This window comes from Papilio polytes, unplaced genomic scaffold, assembly GCF_000836215.1.
Source record: "Papilio polytes unplaced genomic scaffold, Ppol_1.0 DF823934.1, whole genome shotgun sequence".
NCBI lineage: Eukaryota > Metazoa > Arthropoda > Insecta > Lepidoptera > Papilionidae > Papilio > Papilio polytes.
This window is the reverse complement of record NW_013525270.1, coordinates 743,211-766,217: the sequence shown is the minus strand read 5'-3', so window position 1 is coordinate 766,217 and position 23,007 is coordinate 743,211. Positions and strand designations below refer to the sequence as shown.

Sequence of the window (23,007 nt, the reverse complement as noted above, 5' to 3'; positions counted from 1 at the left end):
ATGCACAACTTTGACCAAACAACTGTGGTGCGATTGTCAATTGTTTTGCAGTCAATACAACTGTTTAGTTGCAGAACTAAAAATGGAATAAAGAACACGTGTATAAAGATGCAAACAAAGCGAGGCTAAACAGTTGTGTACAAACGATATCATTTTTTATAATAATACGTAAGTTGTGATGTAAATATAACTAGTTATATTTCATGTCAGCGCATACGGAAATTACAAGGTCTACTAGTTCAATATATCAAAATGCGGAAGGGGGTTTAGTATCTAAAATTATCCTAATTATATTTATTAACCACTGGCTTAAAGTATAAAATCTAAATTTAATAAAATGCAATTAGAAAAAAAACGAGTGTTAGAAGTCGTACTTGAAAACGATGTTTGTTATCGTTTGATTAAAATTTACATATTAGGAAACAGCGTTTATAAGTAATTAGACAAACTGGAAATAAAATGTTCCCACTCTGTAGAATTGAAAGAACATATCCAGCGTTTTTTTGGCCCTATTTTTTTACAATTACAAACCTTAGACAGACATCTAAAATTATGCACGTGTTGGGAAAAAAATATAATGTCAAGGCAAAAAGAACGTACAGTAACTAAACCCGTAAATAATAAAAAAAAAAGTTGATTGATTTCCTTATTCCTATGACAAGGAAGGTTTTGTCTGATCTAAAAGCGCCTGTATTTATTATCATAGCAATAATTAAAACTTAAATATTAAAGAATTAGTGCTGTAAAGGCGCTCTACCACATATGGGAAACGACCCCTATGGGTTGGTACATGTGTTTTCTTTGTACTTTTCTGTGATTTAAAATGTTTAACTATTGTTGGTTATTACCAGTAATTCATACCGATCTTAGCATCCATAAAAATACTCTTAACATTAATTGTATAATAATTTAATATAACCAATACTTACGAAATATTTTTATGTATTAACAGATATACGTAAATAGCAATTTTGCATAAAATCACACGTTTTATTAGACATAGAAGTTTTGCTCCTTACTTCGTTTGGCATTTTTCACGATATGAAAAATAAAAATAAAATCAAAACAGAGATTTATTCAAAGATGTGTTGAAATACTTATCAACAATAGTAAAAAAACATACATAAAAAAGGTATGTTTACTCCATACTATAACATTTCCCTTGTACATAAGTATATCTACATATTTTTATCATGTCTAACAGACAGACGAAAGCGTCAGTTATATAATTCATATTGTTCGACCTTTGCATAGTGTTAAATTATAAGATGTTGGTAAGATATATTGCTTCATCATTTAACGCTTGCGTAGTTATGCAGACAATAGAATACAAGACAAAGGCAAGTGTGACATTTGACAAGATTTTTTATTTAAAATGATGTCTATAGGCAAAAAAATAGTGTTGAACAGATATATCTTAAAGCAATCTTGTATAAAGTTATTTTTATGTTTTATACTCAAAGTTAACACCAGCACTGCAAAAGTTAGACCTTTAAACACGGTTTGTTGCTTTAAAATTTGAAAATTGAAGATAATTCTATGCAATACTATGGAATTTGCAATTTTTCATACAATATGTACTATTGCCCTCATCAATTAGTGCTGTATATGTCTTGAAGTCATTTTATACTAGCTTTCGCCTGCGACTCCGTCTATGTGGAATGGAAAAAAAAACAAAAGTGAGTAGTCTACATGTTCAGACTATCCTCTACATCTATATCAAATTTCATTGATATCCGTTAAACCGTTTATGCTACAAACTCTAACAAACATCCATCCTTCCATCCAAACTTTCGCATTTGTAACATTAGTAAGATTTTGTAAATAATATGTTAAGTGCCAATGTTAAAATTTTTATTAAATCCAATTTTCGTAGTCGCCTTCGTAACTCCTATTGCTTTTGTTCGGTCCCCGTGCATATGGAGATTCAGAGTTGGTGTTGAAGAAATATACACCAGATACGCTGAAATTAAATTAATGAATAAGTTAATACTAGATACCACGATAACTTAATATTTTCTATTTCATAACTGACCTCGTTAAGGCCGAGTTTATTTCATATCCAGCCCTATACTCTTATCTATGTCATTGGGTTATTATGAACAGAGAAATATGCAGAGAAGTATTTTTTCTTATACACAATTTTATACTGCAATATGTTTGTGTCTAGAATTTTGTAATAAATTAACATTGAATTATAATTTTCGAATTCAAAATCTGTTTATTTTTTATTCAGACAATTACCCTGAAACTATCGCACAACTGTTCAGTCTCGTTTCATTCCTATGAGCTTGGATGCACATACTACTCTATTTTTAGTCGTGAAACAATCGACAATCGCACAGTTGTGCGAGAGTTTAGTCGAAGAAGTTAGTTAGGAAGAGAAGTTTAGTAATTAAAAATAGTTGTCAGTAATTATAATTTAAAAATACTAACTTTGGTGGCATGTGCTCGCCATATAACACATCTTCGTCCGAACTAACAAGCTCGCACCATCCGATCATGTAAGCTATCCACGAGTAACATTTCTTTCCGTAGAACCCAACCTTGCTAATAATGGACTCAGCAAAGTAAACTGCAGCTCGTTCATGTTCGCATCCCGATACCGCTAAAAGTACATAAATTATCACTTATTTCAATACTTATATTGGTTAAATGGTTAAAAAGATTACTAAATTCCCCAAGTGTAGATTTGTATGGGAAATTTAATAGGTAAATTTTACACCGCATAAATTAGATTTCCTAGTTATTATTAATTTAAGCAAAACGATTTCATTCGTTCTCATTTAGAAACAGAAATTGTAAACAACGTGTAAGAAAGATAACCAATTAATTTGAATTTTCATGTACTAATACGAGTTTATTTTACGTACGAAATCTATACTTCTATACTATGGTAATAAAGCGTTAACACACACTTCTTTGTTGCCTAAGATGTCAGCAATTAAAGCATATTTTTTAATATTTTTTTTTAATAAAAAACCCTACTCTTATGTCACGCTTTAGGCTATATATTTTCACGCCATTAAATTTAGGGGGTAAATATTTTGGACAAAAGCTTAATGTGGGAAAGAAACCATAAGTTGCTGCCAACATCAAGGAAGCAAGATTACCAAGGTTTGTCACGTCATGTCATTTTGACATTTGCTATCAATATATTAATAAAATTTTCATAATCTCATGCGGATGAAGCCGCACGGGAACAGCTAGTATGATATAAAAACACTTAAATGCTCACTATGATTTTCATCAGCTTTACAGCCAGGTTGCTTTGTACCGCCATTAGCAAAGAAGTCAGCATGCCCACTGATTTCCAATTTCCCCTTCATCAATGCGTTTGTATGAAGAACATCAACCGACTTTGCATCACTGGGATCGATCTTTTTTGACACGTCAGCTGTCGCAAATAACGGCAACGCGGGATCTAATCCTGTTTAAATGTAACTTTTATAACGATAAATTTGTCAAACGAAAATTAAAGACGGCTCAACTCACGTTATATCCTCCGGTGACGGCACCGACTTGTTTCAGACCCCCGAACCCCGACACCGGAGGATAAAAAGTGAGTTGTGCTGTCTTCTACTTTTGTTTAAGATAAGGTCTCACGACAGTTTTAACAATTTAAGATAAATATGACGGCATTATTTAGTGAATTTAATAAATGTAAAAATTTTTATTGACAAATGCCAACGAAATATGATAAGAAATTAGTCTGAACAATCTTTTACAAAATCACCCTGCTGTTTCTCCAGTTGACAGTCAGCATAGTATGTCATAATTTTATACTAAGAGCGTGCTCTTTAGTCTCACTGTGATTCATGTGAGCATTTTAGTTGTGCAACTAAATAATTGAATTGACTGCGAAATAAATGACAATCGCACAACGGTTGTGCGATAGTTGTCAAAGGTGTGCACCTGCTCTAAATCTCTTTGACTTACACCCACGACTTATACATAAAGCATTAGAATAAGTTACTACATAACTAAAAAAACATACCACTTATCCGTTCCAATTTTCCCGATTTAATATATCTACCAATGAATCCTGCAACGTGTGCACCTAAACTAAATCCGATAACGTGAATCTTGGACAGCTCTATACTATGGTTGGAGACCATCTCATCAATGAGTTGCGCTGCGCACATGCCAACAAGCTCGGTGTTAGCTGCAGCTTGCACGTAACACGGCTCTAATGCCACCGGGTGGTAGTCTACTGTAATTACATTGTAATCACAGCATTCTAGATACGCTGTAAATACACAAAATGTTGAAAATTAAATACATAAAAATTTATTCTGTACACAATATGATATAGGAAATTATTTCTTTTAGTTGTAGATTATATAAAAAATCAAAGATGTTGAGGAACGAAATAAATTTCTACTTCTCGAATATATAAGTGCATATTGTAAAATACTTCATTTGTTTCACTTGCCTCTACTTCTCAAATTCTAATCTACTTATAGTAGGGGAGCCAAAGTGGGGATTTCGGGATTTACTAAAGCGCGGCAGATTAATATATAGGGGGATACCTTGTGCCCGGTTAAGTACCTCCACAAAACATGAGGACCATATATAAGGCCATATATAACTAAATATGGGCAAATCATATTTGTATCATCTAGTCTGGGTAAGCAATCCCTTCAGCACCCATATTTAAGACGTTATTGACAAACAATAATATAGACAAGGATAGTTAAACAAACATTTCTGTTTAAATACTGTATATGTTAAATAATGTTGATTTGAACTCCGTACCTGCATGAAAAAGAGTTACAAAGCACGTATGCGAGTACATCTTGTACAAACATTACATAATGATAAAAATAATGTCCGGAAGGAACTGCGTTTGTATCTTAAATACATTTCAATGATAATACACAAGATAATACATCCTCTTATAATTTCCTTATCTTTTATTCAAAAATAAATATATCGCCGTAACAAAAGACAACGATAATACTAAAATTATTTTACAATTGTGTTCGGTTATGGTTAATCTTTCAATTTATTTTAAAGATGCACTCTGGTATATTATCAGAATATTGCAGGATTTCAAAAGGTTCTTATGACTAAAAAGTAATCCTTTATTTATATATCAAACACACATTAGATAGAAGTGTGTGTGGGACCCGCGTAATACCAACCAGTGCGTTTCGTGTTGAGAAATTTAGATACGCACACGCATTTATTTAGTGTTTTACTTCTATTGCGTGTAACTTATCTCATAGGCGCCACTTTCTCACCACCTAATGTTCAACCAATTTGAACTACGGGCCAAAATTAGTTTTTTATGTAAATATTAGTACGGCCATGCGGGCCCCAAATAGTACACTTCTATTTCCATACCTGGCCTAATTTGTGGGTTAGGTGCGAAATCCTTGTGTCCAGTGTATCCGTGGATAATAATTTTGATTTTTTCATTTGGAACCCACGGCGCTTTGTCAATAGATGTAGGGTCAGCAAACCTTAATTGGTGTGGATCGTCTTTATTTGCCCTAGAAACAAAAGAACACTGACTCTCGAATATCGGTATTTTGCGATCCCTGCGGTTACGTAGTCTTAGTGATTTTTTTTATAATATAACTCTTTTAACTTAAATAAACTAAGTAATGGTTGGTTTAACCTGGTAAATAAGAACCTATAAAAACCGACTTCCAAACAAAATACACTAAAAACAAAACAAAATATTCTCAAAAAAACAGTACACTAAAAAGTAACGAAATAATTACTTGAAAATAGTAAACCTACCTTATTGTAACTGTTATGTCTATATTGTACAATTATTATTACTTTGATGTCGGTGTCAGCCAAGGTATGCAGTGATATTTCTACGTAAGGGTTTCCACATTTTTACCATAACAATTGACAATTGAAAGTATAGTAACAATTAAGTAATGAATCTACATTGACTGACACCGACTTCAAAGTAATAATAATTGTACAATATAGACATTTAATATTCAGGCCGAATACTGGAACGCATGTCAAACACTTCGCTTAGTAATGCTGCTTTAAACTCGCAGACGTGAAAATTTTTAAAGAAACTTTTGGTCTTATTAACATGCTGCTATTAGTTACGTATTCAAATGCTGTTTCAATATTCAGCCGTTAATACTAATAATGTTTACAGGAAAAACATTTACCTTGTGTATAACCAGAACGTTATATTTTCGTTTGGACAATCTAAAGGAGGTGTAACGCAGTTTTCCGTAGTTAAGGAATTGCAACAACCTGAAAATTCAAAGCAACAGTTTAATTAAATGTTAAGTTAAAATTTTCCTTTTTAATTCATTTTCGTCAGTTGAAATCAAGAGAACCTTAATAAGCTCTACGGTAGTCGATGAGAGAAACGTAACGTTTTTCGCAGTTATGTTAATATGTTTCTCTGTATGTTATACTCGTACTAGCTGTTCCCGTGCGACTTCTTTCTTATGAAATTATAAAAACTTTATTTTATTGTTTCAAATTCTCAATTCCAAATATCAAAATTGCCGTCACCTTAAAAATCTTGCTTCCTTAATGTTGGCAGCTTGTAGTTTATGGACCCTTTTCCAAATAAAGGTTTGTTAAAGCGTGTCGTAAATGTAGTGTTTTTTTATTAAAGAATTATTCAAATATATGCTGCGATTGCTGACATTCTACGCCACAAATTATTGTCAGTTACGCTTTATTACATTAGTATAGAAGTATAGATAACAAAACGTTTACTGCAATTTTTCTAGTTTTCATTTTTATATTGATATGGGCGATGTTAGCGGATTATTAGGAGAACAGGTATTTGCGATATTGGCGTCGACTTACACTCGTAGTCGATACGAACTTAGTTTTTTATTATTTATAACTGATCGAATAATTGACTTGTAAATTAAATAGACTTGCACATGTTTCTGTTTATTGTGTTTTTTACAACATTTTAATTTATTAACAATTATGACGAAAAATATGCAAACTACTACATATTATCAATACATATTCTAATTAAAATATCACCTCAATTACATATGTTATTTTTATAACAAATTGTAGTTTATCGTATTATGCTATATTAGTGTTACTAATATGAATTAATTATTAATAAACAGACAGGACTAATGAATATCCTTTATTATGGTATTTTAATTGTCCGTTACATTCTTGTAATTGACCAAAAACATAACTCCTTCGATCTACGATACTCTGTCCTATGTGGCGTGGCGATATCTTGACGAAAAGTTAAGAAAGAAAATAATTACGTAATGATATTACATTAAAGTACTTCTGTACATATTTGTTATAAAATCGGATAGAAAAAAGATCTTTATAACATTGGATACAGAAGTAAATGTTATTTATAGTAGATATCAACATTATTGTAAAATTGATTTAACGGATATGACGATAGCGATTTACGTTTTGAAAACTGTTCAATCTAATGAATTAAAAAGAAAATTATACTTAACCCCATTATTTTCATTTGAATGCAATTGGGAATCAAATGTATTTCAATATTAAACTTGGCAATATTTTTTTATTTATCTTTTAATGTGAATATGATATTTTGTATGCCTCAAGAAACCAGCGCGGAATTAACATTATGGCGGTTGCATTTAAAATTGTTAAAAATACTCTTGTTTTGTAAGAATCAACAAATTACAAGCTGTTCCAACATGATTATAGTAAAGACAGAGTTTAAAAAATGTATTCAAAGTTTCGCTTCTCATTTTGTTATACTATTATTTGATTAAAATGTTTTGTTAAAAATGTAATACAAATCAATACTTACGCAAACAAAAATAAATATGCACGAAAAACAGTAGACCATTTGAGAGAGATTTAAATATTTGCATTTTGTGTTATAAAAAAATAGATATACAAAAGGGCGATGAGTTTGTAATTCACAGGTTCGTTTTACTTAAGGGTATTGTTTAGACTGCGTTAGCAGTTTACTTGGGTTATCAAGAGCACTGAGCCGCAGTAGTTTTGTGTACAACGATCGGTACTCAACGCCATGATATTTATGTAACATTGACTTAATTTCATTTCCTGCATACCTTGGACAGCTTAGACGTAATTTGATAACACACGATGAGCTGTGACCTGGAGGAATAGTCGACCTTTCTGTTACGATTTTTCTGGAAATGTTATATTTTCAGTGCCAGAAGGCATATGCAATTCTAATGATCACTTTTATGATGATGATATTTTTTCTGTCATTCCTGTTGCTTTATTCCTTTTCAGTAACCTTGTTGCCTTTATACGACTTCTTTTTTAATTCTTCATGCATTATTTTTTTTTTACTTATTTTATTATATGTTTAATCTTTTCTCATGTAACTTGCATAAAGGTTTTGATAAAATCTTTGTTAAATAAGGCGTGACTTCAAAAGAACTAGCACAAACGTTTACCACAAGTGTAGTATAGTTTTAGCATAATATTTTATGATTTGTAAGGATAAAGGTGGTAAACAGATGCTCAGGTTAATCAAATTTATATATAACAGTAATCTGATGATCTGAACTGATATTTCCCATATCTGATATTTTATATTGAGTTTACATTCATAATTCAACATACGAGGATAAGATGTAACAAATTACCTTGTATTAAAACCCTTACCCTTTTATCAGAATATTATACCAGGTGAAGGTTTGGTTAAAATTTAACGAAAAAAAAGTCGCCTTCACACTATGGTATCTTTGTTCCAAATTATTATGCAAATATTAAAAAATAGAAGTGCGTTTCTGCATTGTCTTATCAATGCTATTATCTGTTAAAGAGTTTTTACATTTTTTTGATAATTGCTGCTTCGTAGATAATGAATAGCCATTACTACAAACATCCATGACCTTGACAGAAATTACTTCGTACTAATTTATTAATAGTTAGACCTTCTTCAGTCTGGAGGTTTTTTACTTTAGATATTGGATCTTAATTGCTTTAACTCTGCTGATCTCTTTTTTAATATTTAAACTGCTTTTTCATGTTTTCTATTCTTGCTTTGATACCTAGATCATCCTTATTTACTCTTACAGTATTTTCCACTAATTATCTTGTATCTCTTATATAACATTCTTTTTATTTTAAAAGATAAACTAATATAATAGAGATGTTATTATGGACTATCAGTATCGGAAAGATATGTGGAAAGGAAAAGTCATTTATTCATTTAATTAATTTAATATTCACATATTGTAAAATCAGTCAGTTCTTTTGAACAGAATACACATTTGGCACTTTGTTCACTAATTAATATGGCTTATTACAATTATTATTTATACAGTAAGAACATTTAAGTGGTAAGTTATATTACAATTTCAGAATATTTAGGAAAATAAACATGAATTAAAAAAATACGTGGAGTTTCTGTTTCTGAAACAATGTTAATGGGTACACAAGTACGTACATGCTCGATAAACTTGTTCAATCTCGTGCAAGTACTTTGATCATTTGGCTTAAGACTTCCATGGTAAATACGGTATACTCGAAATATGTACTTATATGTGTGCCCACTATTCTGTTATATCGAAGGCAATCAAAAGAATTACATTATGTCTTTGTAGATGTGTTTCGACAATGGAAACCCTGATTTAGAGTTTTACAGTATTTTAAAGAATTGCAACCCTTTTGTATCAGATTATTTAAATTTAGTTAGGGATAGTAAAATTAGATTTATGACAAAATTTTATACAAAAGTTAAGTCAACTTTATTTGGGTTCACGTTTACGTTTTTTGTCCTACTATTTATTACATTTTTGTACTTGAAGTTGATAGAAACATTTATGGATTTTTTTAATGCGTAATGAAAATTGAGAGTACTTGTACTTACTAAATACTTAATCAACACTATCTACAAATGAATATAAAATATATTTACAATACTAATCTAGGTCGAACTAAAACTATATCCCAGTTATGTAAAATAGCAAAATATGGCAAGAAAATTGAATCTACTAAGACCTTGATACAAGATCTTAACAAAAATTTACATCAGTATTATGAAAACATATTTACAATTATATTTAACATTAATTTAGACATATTCTTCCGAAGGTTTTGGAGTACCATTCGGCAGTCTTAACGAGGAAGACATTCGACCATTTACGGCGTCTGGTAATTCGGCTATATCTTTAAAAACTCCTATCATACTTTCAAAATTAGGACCCCAATTTAAAAAGTAGTCCCATCCTAAAGTTGCTGGTGCCGGAGATCCATTTGCTTGTCTATACAACGCGGCACCTACGTGTGGATTCAGATCATCGTCAGAAGCAACTAACGTACTTAGAGAGCCTCGAAAGGACGAATCAAAGCTCTCGTAAGGAGGAGGTAAAATGGGTTTCTTATTGTTATTTCCACTATTAACATTCTGTCTTCTTACATCTTCAGGTTTATCGGCGCTTATACTATTATTATCATATTCTATTTCCGAACATGTAAAACTATCATTCCCACTTTCATCATCAGATCCAGTGGAACTTCTGTTGTCGACTGGCGGTGAGTGATGCCTGTGCGACATGTGATGACTTACTCCGCCCCCTCTTGGGGCCTCACTGGAACTCGATACCGCATCTAATGTCGAAACTAGACTAGAGGTTCGTTGTCGGGCATTCATTCTTTCAATTTCCTCTGCGGTTAATCCCACTGCTCCAGACCCGACTGAAACTACTTGAGGAACTTGTGGCGCAGCGCCTGGTGTTTTTCTGCCAGCAGAAGAACTTTGTCCACTTAATTGAGACATAACTGGACTATTGAGACTGCGTTCACTATTACTATGTAAGGCATCTTTTCCTACGCCTCCCGAACTTGAAGTCGTGGCTAGTAAAGCACTCTGTAAAGGTTTTCCAGAAATATCATGTAACGTTAGGATTCTTGGTTGTTGACTTAGCTCACTACTAGGTGACAATCGAGCTAGTGGAGTGGTTTGATGTTGCCTCGGTTGTGGAGGTGGCTGAGATGCTTGTGGTAAAACTCTGGGTGGGTATCCACTCGGATGATGTGGGGAATGTCTATGTTGTGGTGTTTGATGCTTGTGATGGTAACCTGCTATGGGCGGTGGTGTTGCTTTATATTTGCGAACACCAGGGGCTTCTCGAAATCCTTTGTAGTGATAAACAATGTCGATGTCTGATGGTGCTATTGAACTTGCATTTTCAAGGTCGTAGTGCTCGGGTATTTCTGAATTAAGATCCATACCACTAGGATGGTCGTGAGTGTGATGAGAAGTGTTTGTGGAAGGAGGTGGAGGAGGGTGGTGATCTTCTCTTAGAGCTGGACTTTTTCCAACCACCTCTCTTTCGATAATATCAGGTCGTTGAGGTCTCGGTGGATCAATGTTCATTATTTCACGATCTTTGTATTTCTTCGATAGTAATTCAGGACCAACAATGTGACCCACGTTTCTCATAATATCTGCATTATCAGACATGTAACTATTCAAACTTGTTTCATTATTATGCATATTTCGATTCATTATACTGTCGTTAGTCCCAGCAATCAAATTAGGCGCATTCAACATAGCTGGACCACCATTTTGTTTAGTATGCACTATGTTAGTTTTGCTTCCTGAAGTGTTGCCCTTTTCTTTTTTCTGCTTTCGTAGTCGATATACAATAAATGATATCGAGATTGCTACTATTAATATAATGAAAAATACTATGACCAGAGTAATGCCAATATTCAATGGATTTGGATTTTGAGTTATGCCAGCACCGAAAGTACTATGACATCCAGGTATTATTTTTCCTTTACGAATAACATCTTTGAAAATACTTCCGTTGCCGTTAAAGGGTTGAAGTTCGTTGTTTATACTAAAATTTGCCAAGCACCCTTCAAATTTATTACTGTTTGATACCCATTCTGCTTTGACTCCACCTAAAGAAATTACTGTTAAATAGGGATCTAAGAAATCGTGTACTCCAGCTGCGTCGAGCTCTTCACCCACGTTTTTATCATCAACAATTATACGAATACTTCTTCCGTGGGAATATATTGTAATATTATGCCAATTACCGTCGGAAACATCTTGTTGGTCAACTTGAGTCATGTTGACTAGCGCGTTTTGTTTTGAAGTGTAGCTGATTTTTCCTGCATTCAATTCAATTATAGTATAATACTTCTCAGTTGCTGCATAAAATAGTACACCTTCTTTTCTATTAGTCTTGAAAAAGAATGTTAATACTTTCGCCGGGTTATTTACTTTTATTATGGCTTTCCCAATGTTTTTTCCACTCTTTCTTTCCCAGTTTGTACTTCCACCATAAAATGATTCTAGCAATTGCATTCTTCGATGTTTTTCTGATATGATGTAGGTAATATAAGCATTTTCACTCACGGAGATAGGCATTAGGGCAGAGTTACAATTAGGTGAAATTATGTCTTTTTCACATTTGCAATTATTTGTCTTCCACTTATCCAAGCATTGTCCTGAATCACAAACATCCTTTTTATAACAGGTTCCTTTTTCTGTACGATCACAATTTGCTTCGACACCGCGTGCTTTGAGTGGATTTGTTAAATTTAGAAAACGTCCATTGATGGAAATGCTATGCATGCAACCGACAAAATCATCAGAATGAATTTGTCCAGGACGTTCCAAGACGGGGTCTGCTTTATGTAATCCGCCTATGAGTAGGGGCTCGTTGTTGAAATTTAATGTTCTGTAAAAGAAAGAAGAAAAAAAAACATTAACATACACAGAATTCTTTTACGCTGAATGATTAGGTATAAATATTTTAATAACATTTCGACGCAATAAAGATTCATGAATTATTTGAAAAAGATTTGTAATAAAATAGTATAATAAAAATTAAAGAACAAATAAAGTCAACATACCCTGCCTGTCCAGTGTCGTCGTCGTAACATGAACTATCGCCGGGTTCGCATTCCATACAAATATCCCCGTGGTCAGTACAGGAGGTCACACTCAGAGATATCACACGGCCATTTCTTGTAGCAGTTAATTTATACCATTTTCCATCTGCGGTATTCACTTCAGAATCCATGATAGATACTGAAGTTATAGAGGTTCTTGCACCTCCAAATGAAAAGATTGGTTTTCCACCTAACAATTCAATTGCTATAAAATCTGACCTTCCTCCTGTTTGGGCACCATAATTATACAGTAATAATGCATCAGGTTTTGTGGTCGCAAAAATGATTGTTATGTCATTAGTTGATGCGTCGAGAGCTGGGAATTGCATATATGATAGTTCACCGAAACCAAAGGTAGAGCTTTCACAATGTGTTCCATATCGACCATTAGTGCAACTACATTTATAACCGGGCTTCAAACTAATGCAAATACCTCCGTGCATACAGGGATTAGGTCTACATGAGTCCACAAGAGCTTCGCATTGATCTCCACGATAACCAGGTCGACATAAACAAAAGAACGAATTTCTGTCTGAACTTTCTTTACATGATCCTCCATTTTTACAAGGGTTGCTACTACAAACGTCATCTCTTTCAAATTGACATGTTTTACCTTCTCGGCGCGGTGGACAAGAGCACACAAAATCATGACCTTGTTTTCTACATTGCCCTCCGTAATTACAAGGATTAGGTGAACACGGATCTTGTCGTTTTTCACAATTAGTGCCCATAAATCTGTCTGTACAGTGACATGTATACTCATGGCGCACTAGAGGGGATGATAGTATAAGAGTCGAACTTTCAATAATCCTTACATCGTCTAACACCCTAATTGCATCAGTACAAACACCATCATTTAGGCAATGTTGTGTAGCACAAGGGTAGAAGGATACGACAACTGATGTTTTCAAGATCCTACCTAATTCAAATTCTTTTGACTTGACATAATTTTCTGTGTTTTCTCGTTTCCAAATTGTCTTGTTAGTCTTTATAGCTATTGTTAAATCTAGTCCATCTTTTTCTTGACTTATGCTGTATAAATAGGCAATTTCGTCCTTCTTTAGTCCATTTTTTAAAACTTCTAATAAATTTCGATAATAATGTGTAAGAAAATCAGCCGCAGTCATATTTATTATTCTTATTGTTATTGATTGTTCAACTGTTGCATTATCAAACGAAAAGTATTCAACGCTAACAGATGATATAACGTCCTTGTGAATTCCATCATTTCCGGAAACAGAAAATGAATATCCTTGTCCTGGTCTCACTGCATTAGTGTAAAGATCGCAATTCTTTCGAATACTAAATAATGTAAGGGTATTTTCAGTAGTAGAGTCTTTTATAATTTTGCATTTATAATCTCCAACATTATCTGGATCATTCGGTTTAACGTCTGCAATCTTCCCGATCGGTACTTTGTTATTAAACGCATAAACAAGAACATGGGCCGATCTCGATGATGGCGGATTATCGTTTCTGTCCAATACTTTTATGAATATTGTATAGCTTGACTTCATTACCGGTGTACCGCTGTCTTCAATTTGTATTATTACTTCTAGCTGTGGTGTTAATTCCCTGTCTATCTTCTTAGTAGTTAATAGTACACCTGAATGTCTATTGACTTTGACGTAATTTTGATGTTGACCTCCAATTATAGAGTAAGAGAAAGGAGCTCCGTTTGGAGGCAGATCTGGATCCTTAGCAGTTAGTGTAGTAATACTGGTATTTGGTGGTTCATTCTCGTAAACAGCTCCGTTAAAGTTTGCAACATCAAATAATGGGCCATTATCGTTTATATCGGTAATTGTTACTTTAACAGTCGTTGTACCCGTTTGTGGTGGTGTTCCAGTATCAATAGCACCAACTATAAGTGAGTATGTTTGTATTGTTTCTCTATCTAGCTGCCGCGATACTTCTATTTCACCACTTTGTGGATCTATTCTAAAATCTTGATTTGTATTTCCGCCAATAAGTGAATAACTGAACTGATTATTTTGTGGACGAACATCCTTATCCACTGCTTTGACTTGCACTACTTTTTGACCAACACTCGCTGATTCAGATATTGTTGCTTCATAGTAGTTTCTCAAAAATTCTGGGGGATCGTTTCCATCTTGTATCGATATTATAACTTGAGCTTCATCCGTATCATTGCCATGAATACCACCGTAATTTTTGGCAAGCACAGTCAAGACAACTCTGTTTTGTGTTTCTCTGTCTAAGTAACGAGCTACCCTTATTACTCCAGTTTGCGAATTTACGTTAAATCCTTTATCGTTGCTAGAGCCGACGAACAAGTAATATATTATGCCGTCATCACCGCTGTCCTGATCTGTAGCTTGAATAATACCAACATTTGTGCCAACCTCAGCAGATTCAGAGACATCGAAATGAAATGCTGGCTGAATAAATTTAGGATAAAATTCGTTGACACCGGTAATGTGTACTACCACTTCAGTCATGCTGCGCATTACCGAATCTGGATTTTCAGCAACAATCTCCAGTTTATACGAAGTTTTCTCTTCATAATCAAAGATTGCCTTAGAAAATATATTGCCAGTATTAACATCGATATGAAATAGAGAAGACATTTCATTTTTAATATGGTATTTGATAATGGAATTTTTCGGCGAGTCAATATCGACAGCTTTTACCTTAAAGATAAAACTATTAACTGGTGAATTTTCTGCCAAATATGCTTCATAGTGTGATTGGTTGAACTGTGGTGCATTATCGTTTATATCAGTCAATATTATTGTAACTGTTGCAGTTGCCTCTTTTGGTTTGAAACCGAGATCGGTGGCAGTTATATTCAGACGATATTCTTGAATTTCATCATAATCCAAAGGTCGAAGTATACTAATGGTTCCCAAAAATGGATCAACCTGAAATTCTTTTCCAATATTACCAGACGATATGGCATATCTTATTATACCATTCGGCCCTTCGTCTTCATCGTTAGCTTTTAATGTTAGTATGGATGAACCAATTGGTTCGTTTTCAGGAACGATTACTTGATAACTAAGTGCTGTAAATTTAGGACTATGAATATTTTCTCCTGTTACAACAAATGTTATTATAGTTTCATCGGATTGTGGTGGGATTCCTCTATCAACAGCCTTAATTTTCAAACCATAATATTGCCCAATAAAGTAAAATTGCTTGTTTACATAAATCCATCCATCTGTTTTATCAATCGTAAAGAAAGATGTACCATTGCCACCTGACACAAAGTATTCTATTTCTGCATTTATTCCGAAGTCCATGGTATCTTCTGCTGTTAATTGAATTATCTTTTCTCCTAGAGTGGCATCTAGTGGGACTGGTACAAATTTTTCATGTTCAACAAATTTCGGTTTATTATTGTTAGCATCAACAACATTAATTGTAACTAAACATTCCGATGACATGGGTGGTTTGCCATTATCAGTTGCTACAACAATAACTGAATAAGTGTTTTCTGGTGATAAGTTTATCAAAGTTCTTTTATAGTTCATCATAAACTTGCTCAAAATTTCACCTGTAGCTGGGTCAATTGTAAACAAATCAGAAGTTTGTTGTAAAGAATAGGAGATGATCGAGTTGGGACCTTGTTTATCTTTATCGGTCGCAATAACTTGTCCCACAAAGCTATTTTTATTTTGTAACTCCGGAAAGTTAAAGCTGTAATAGGAATATTCAAACTCTGGAGCGTTGTCATTCTGATCTTGAATTGTAATAGTAAGTGGAGTTTCGGATCTCCATGCACCATCAATAGCAGCAACTTTGAGAATGTACTCATCTTGCAACTCTCTGTCTAATGGTCTTGCAACTGTTACGTTACCACTTATTGGATCAATAAGAAATTTTTCCCCGGGATTTTCTACAAAACTATAAGTAGCATTTGCGTTTGGTCCTGTATCTAGATCGGAACTTGTTACTCTTATCACAAAAGAACCTATTTCTGCGTTTTCAGTCACGTTCACGCTAAATAATCGCGTAAATCTCGGTGGGTTATCATTTTTGTCCATAACTGTTACTAGCACAGTGGAGGTGCCAATTAATTGAGGAACTCCATGGTCAACTGCTTCTACTAAAATTTCGTAAAATGGTATAGATTCTCTATCCAATCCAATGTTGGTATAAATTTCACCGCTTTCTGAGTCAATTTTAAATGTTTCTTCGTAATCATTAACAAGCCTGTAAGATATTCTTCCATTTTCGTTAGAGTCATCATCGTGTGCTTCTATTTTTACCACTAACTGTGGTGGTGATTCCTCTTCGGGGACTGATGCATTATACAATAAATTTTCAATAATAGGTACGTTGTCATTTGCATCTGTAACTTTGATTTCTATTTCAATAAAAGATTTTAGAGGTGGATTGTCTGAGTCTCTTACTTCAAACCAAACTTCGTAAAGTGGCATTGATTCATAGTCGAGTCCTTTACCAGTTATAAATACTTCGCCACTTATTGGTTCTACTTTCAAAGCATCTCCAATGTTTCCTCCAGCAACTGCATACTGTAATAAACTAGTAGGTCCAGTTTTAGGAGACGTAGCAGATAATCGTGTTACTAAAACTCCTTCTTGGGTATTTTCAGAAAAAGTAAATGTAAGCTTATTCGTTACAGAAAATTTTGGAAAATTCTTAACAGACTTTGGTATGAGTACTAAGTCAGCTGTACTTTGTCTTGGAATCATCCCACAATCAGCAGCTATTATTATTAAATTTAACGATGGCTTATTAGTTTCTTTCAATTTGGCAAGACTTTCCTTAGCTTTAATTACACCCGTTTCTTTATTAATAGTAAAAAACTCTTGATGTTCACCTTTTAAGTCATACAAGATTTTCTTATTGAGACCAATATCGTTGTCTCTTGCCTTGACACCAAATATAAAGTCTCCTGGAAGTGTACGATCAGAAATGTACGTTTCGTATTCAGATTGTGGGAATATTGGCGTATTGTCATTTTCATCTTCAACTATAATTGTGACATTAGCTGTAGCAGTCCTAGGATCAGTTGTAGATGAGTCTTGCGCCATAAGAATTAAATAATATGTATCCCAATCTTCCCGATCTAAGCTTACATTCGTCGATATTATCCCTGTTGTCGGATTAATAACAAATCTTTCTGTTTTTTCACCCAATAGACTGTATCGAATTTTAGCATTGTTTCCGATGTCCTTGTCTATGGCTTTTGGTTCTAGAATTACAGTACCGGCAGGCATATTTTCTTTGACAGTTGTTTTGTAACTTTGTCTTTCAAAATCTGGGCTATTATCGTTTACGTCCTGTACTATGATCTTTACAGTTCCAGAACCAGTTAAAGGTGGTGACCCTGAAATGAAACATTTCCATTTATTACTGTTAGTTATTCAAAAACAATTCATATTACTTAAGCTCTTAATTAACTGTAAAACTTTCCTTTTATTTTATTAAATAAAAAAAAAACAAATTTAACAAAATGTTAACGTTAGATTTACTAACCTGTATCCATAGCAACAAGTGACAATGTATATTCATCCTGAGCTTCTCGATCTAAAGTTCTCAATAAGGAAATTTGTCCAGAGGAGGCATTTATTTTAAACAAATCCGCGTCTCCTTCCTTTATGAAATATCGTACTTGGTTATTAAATGGTGGCGAATCCGCATCATAAGCTCGAACTGTAATTACGTATCCTCCATTCGGCGGTATTATATTTTCCATCACGTATGCTAAATATGGAGAATCTAAGAATGTAGGAGGATTGTCATTTATATCCTGAATAGATATGGATAGTTCGGCAGTGTCGAATCTGACATCATCTTTAGCACAGTCTTCTGTTCTAATTGTAAGCAAGTAACGAGATTTCCTTTCGTAGTTGAGATTTTTGGCAACTCGCACAATGCCGGTATCTTCACTTATAGTAAAGTCACGATTTTCATCGCCAGATGCAATAGAATATCTAACTCTTCCATTTAACCCCTCATCGACATCTGTGGCTGATACCTGAAATGTTAAAATGATTATTTACAATACATATTCATCATTGCGTGTAACTTGGGGTTTTTATCCTTTCATACTCACTTGCAAAACACTCGCTCCAATACTGGCGTTTTCAGGAACGGATGCACTGTATTGTTTAGGATCAAATACAGGGCTGTTGTCATTTTCATCCATTATTTTGATTAAAATCTTTGTTTTAGTAACATTAGGCGGATCCCCTCTATCTTTAGCTGTGACTGATAGTGTGTAACTCGACTTTAGTTCCCTATCAAGTTTCCCTGTGGCGCGTAAAATGCCATCAACATTACCAAGAGAAAAGTAACCATTGATATCTGGATTAGGTTCCATAAAGTATTCAATGTATCCATTTCTTCCTTCATCTCTATCTACTGCTTTTACTGTCATTATCACAGTATTAAGAGGTATATTTTCAGATACTGTTGTCGTGTTAGGGCTGACAAATTCCGGCGACATATCATTCACGTCCTTTAACTGTATAGTAACCTGAAAAAAATCCTATATTATCGACTAATACAATTTGTAGGAAAATATAGTCACAAAGATATGGGGACAAAACTTCCACTTAAAGTTATAAATTGTTTCCCAAAAATTACAATTTACTTGTTTAAAACGTTCGATTGTTATAATTAATTCAAAGTTATTTTGCCTATTTGCCTCTTCGTAATAAAAAGAAAAAACAACCAACTCAAAATCTTCTAATCCTAATGCCACTCCGAGAATTCTTCGTATTAATATTGAGTATTAACGATTTTTAGTAAGGTTGCATGAAATGTAACACCAACTTGTAAAAGTAAATATTAAATCAATGCATCGGGATATTACAGTCTCGAGAGTTCTAAGAAAGCTTCGATATTTACCTGAACTGTGGAAGACAACTGCGGTTCTGGTGGTTTGGCTAAATCTTTCGCAGTTACTATTAAATTGTAAATTGGAATTTTCTCCCTGTCTAATAATTTACTAGTCCGTATCGTCCCGTTGGTAGATATTGAAAAATCAGAGCCGTCATCTCCAGTTGTGATACTATAAATTATCTTTCCATTAAGTCCTGAAAAAAGAACCAAACATACTATTAAAACGGTTTATAAAACAATTAAAAAATCAAATGTGTATAAAATGTTTTTATTTCAAAACTAGCTAACACCCGTGAATTAAAAAAATCTTAATAAGCCTAGTTCTTCTAGATTATTTTCTACATCTGTACCATATTTCATCGATATCCGTTCAGTCGATTAGGCTACAAAATTCACCTAAACTTTCGTATTTTTTATGACATAATTATTAGGTACTTACAATACAACTTGCAGTCCAACGATAGCACAATAAGAAATAATTTGTTAATCACGTGCCGTTACTTTATCAGAATTTTTTTATCTAGGTAATTAATATTATATTTACCGGAGTCCATATCTGTAGCACTAATTGTCACGACCGACATTCCCACAGGAACATCTTCCAGGATTTCATTGGAAAAGCTCATTGGATCGAATATAGGCGCATTATCGTTCAGATCTATGACATTAATGTAGACGGTGACAGTGCCCGATAGAGACGGATGGCCACCGTCTTGTGCTTGGGCTACCAAAATATAGTGCTGCGTCTGGAAGTTATTAAAATAAAACCATTAAACCAATGTATAAGAAAAAGGTAAATCTAAGAGCGGATGCACATCTTTGACTAAACAACCCCACAACGGCGCGATTGTCGATTGTTTCGCAACAAATTCAACTGTCAAATTGCACAACTGAACATCGAGTAGTGGGCGCACCTCCATATAAGCTCGTAGAAATAAAAGCGCGACTAAACAGTTGTGCGATAGTTTAGTCAAGGCGTGTGCGCGCTGTTATGGTCTGATGTAAGTTGGCAATTCATAATACGGAAAGACGAAATGTTATAATTGAATTCAAAATGTAACATCACAATAACAAAATTAGTAAAAAAAAAGTATTATGTTCATCATATCATAATTATTTCAAGCATCTTTGATGAGAAAAATGTCTGCGTACCGACGAATTCTAAAAAAAATGCACGTGGCATTCAGATTTTCCATATAATAGGTCACCAAAACGCTCCAGCTATGACAAGCTCCCTCATTCGCGGATCGTGGACCGAGATGGCAATTAAAAAAAAACACGCAGTGGTCGTGGAATCCGGCCCATGGATGTTTTGCAGACGGCCGCTTTGTCTGACATTGTTCGGGCCTTAATTTCGATGGCGGATCGAGTGGGCAAATGCCGAATATGATGCGCGACGCGAAAAAACTGTACCGGGATGAAATTAGCAGGTCTCTAGCGACGTACGCGGAATTGGCGGGCGGTCGGGCAACGAGTGTACAGCGAATTGTTTTTACTAATTAGCGGAGTCGACTGATTTGATGAGGCGGGCGAGACGATGTTCATTTACACGCAACTACCAGTATACCTACAGCTCTTGCGTTTAATTAATTTTTACAAGAGGTTACTTTTGTTGACTTTTAAAAGCTCTTGTTAATTTAATTTATTTTAGTTTTAATATTTTACGCAACGCTTATCTAATTAATAACAGATGTCTATGGGCAGCGGTCCTTTCGCCATTTTGGCGGATTTAGGTGGCCGCTTGCTCGATTGCCATCTTATGTTATAAAAAAAAAACAGTATCAAGTTCTTTAACTTTTATGTTTTCTAATGTACAACTGTACTATTTATTTATCTGTGTTATTTCGCATAATTAACAACCAATTGATAATTCTATTCAAAATACTTAAAAAACGTTACAATATATCAATCGCGATGTCGACAAGCTAGTATCGCTACAAATTGCATAGAATTTCGCAATTTCTTAAACCACATAAATTGTATGATGATTCACGACGATGGGGAAATTTAACGACTCCTTATTTTATAGATACATTGATGAGTATTACAATAAGCTAGTTACGGTACTAGCTACAGCAATAACTCGTTAACCGACCTCGAAGGCGTATGTGAAACTTAAATAATGTCCATTCGCCGCGAAAAGACGAAAGACTCGTAAAACATTTTTTGTTCCGCGAAATATTAACATAACAACTATGAAACTATTTTAAGATGAATTATGAAGACGTTGTTTACTTACATCTTTTGTAAAGTATTCAAGTTCAGAAAAAAAAATAAGAGAACAGTTTAATATTAAAATTTAAAAAAGCAGACTTACACTATGGTGAGTCAAGAGGGGTTTAAGATGTGGGCCATTTTTGATTAAAAAAGCAATCAAGTACTCGGCGACACCTATGGCATTTTGTATCTATTTTTTAATATTTCAGTTGCTACTATTTTCTATTAAAACTAAAGATAAAAGTATCTTAAAATATACAAATATTGAAGTTCTAGATTTTTTTACTGACTATATTGAGATAACGTGAGCGCAAAAAGGATGTAATTTGATAAAACATTCATTATATAAATTAACCACACTTGTTTGTCCCCATGAATGCCACGGCCACTCGAATAAAAGATCGTAAAAAGGCTTCGATTATCTCTAATGAATATGATAGACGCCGCAAATCAGAACTCGTTTTATTTCCCACTCTTGTTCAGACAATTTCTCTTCCCCGCAGAATGAGGCGACCTTCGATATATGAATACAGGCATTCACGTATCGGCGTGAGTTCATCCCGCTTGCATTAAAAACCCGCTCAAGGGCAACATCGACCCTCGTTTCAGAATTGCGCATCTTACCTACAACATGCAATATTTTACACGGCTCGTAATAAATTCAACTTATCCTTATCTTATTTTTTACGCCCAAAAGGCATTCCGGTAAGTGACTCGAATTATATTTTTTTAAAAAGTACGGTAATTGTGCTTGTCTTTGGCTCTTTCACTTGAATTAACATAATCTTAAAGATCTTAAGTATAGTGCGTGGCTCTATGGTATACTCAAAATATGAGCATACACCACTTGGAATTTTTAATATCAAATAATAATTATCAGGTCTCGAATTAAGCCTTACTTTTATCTGCCTAATTTATAATTCAAGAAAAAAGTGTATCGATATTTTTTTTTAATAATTCGAATCAAAGAGTTTATGTGCTAATACAAAAATACGCCACTATTTCTATATACTCGTGATTAGTGGTTGATCCTATGTTTGTCCTTTTATTTCACCACCATATAGTTTCCATGGTGCGTAAATGAGAGTACAAGAAAGTTGA

The 23,007-nt window shown here is 33.9% G+C and overlaps 2 protein-coding genes across 2 annotated transcripts in view; both read right to left on the bottom strand.

The window, feature by feature from the left end:
• Positions 1 to 1,837: 1,837 nt before the first annotated feature.
• On the bottom strand, positions 1,838 to 7,937 carry LOC106101986 (pancreatic triacylglycerol lipase-like). Its single transcript, XM_013281378.1, has 7 exons — positions 7,766 to 7,937; positions 6,147 to 6,234; positions 5,350 to 5,498; positions 3,998 to 4,249; positions 3,239 to 3,430; positions 2,437 to 2,608; positions 1,838 to 1,963 (listed from the first exon to the last, which is right to left on the bottom strand). The coding sequence occupies exons 1-7, from the start codon at positions 7,827 to 7,829 to the stop codon at positions 1,858 to 1,860; spliced, it is 1,023 nt and encodes a 340-aa protein (XP_013136832.1). The 5' UTR covers positions 7,830 to 7,937; the 3' UTR covers positions 1,838 to 1,857.
• Positions 7,938 to 9,331: 1,394 nt separating this feature from the next.
• LOC106102000 (cadherin-related tumor suppressor) overlaps positions 9,332 to 23,007 on the bottom strand; it is an 88,220-nt gene continuing 74,544 nt past the window's right edge. The window contains exons 4-9 of the mRNA XM_013281391.1: positions 20,234 to 20,435; positions 19,696 to 19,883; positions 18,899 to 19,321; positions 18,319 to 18,820; positions 12,811 to 18,169; positions 9,332 to 12,635 (exon numbers count right to left, since the gene is read on the bottom strand). Of these exons, the coding sequence (XP_013136845.1) occupies positions 10,013 to 12,635; positions 12,811 to 18,169; positions 18,319 to 18,820; positions 18,899 to 19,321; positions 19,696 to 19,883; positions 20,234 to 20,435 (9,297 nt within the window). The 3' untranslated portion in view covers positions 9,332 to 10,012. The remainder of the gene's footprint in view (positions 12,636 to 12,810; positions 18,170 to 18,318; positions 18,821 to 18,898; positions 19,322 to 19,695; positions 19,884 to 20,233; positions 20,436 to 23,007) is intronic.

Coding starts and splice junctions, on each gene's coding strand:
- LOC106101986 (XM_013281378.1), bottom strand. CDS start 7,829: ATGCAAATATTTAAATCTCTCTCAAATGGTCTACTGTTTTTCGTGCAT. Junction 4,250..5,349: donor TAACCCACAAATTAGGCCAG/GTATGGAAATAG, acceptor GTGTATTTACAG/CGTATCTAGAATGCTGTGAT. Junction 2,609..3,238: donor TAAAGCTGATGAAAATCATA/GTGAGCATTTAA, acceptor ATGTACTTTTAG/CGGTATCGGGATGCGAACAT.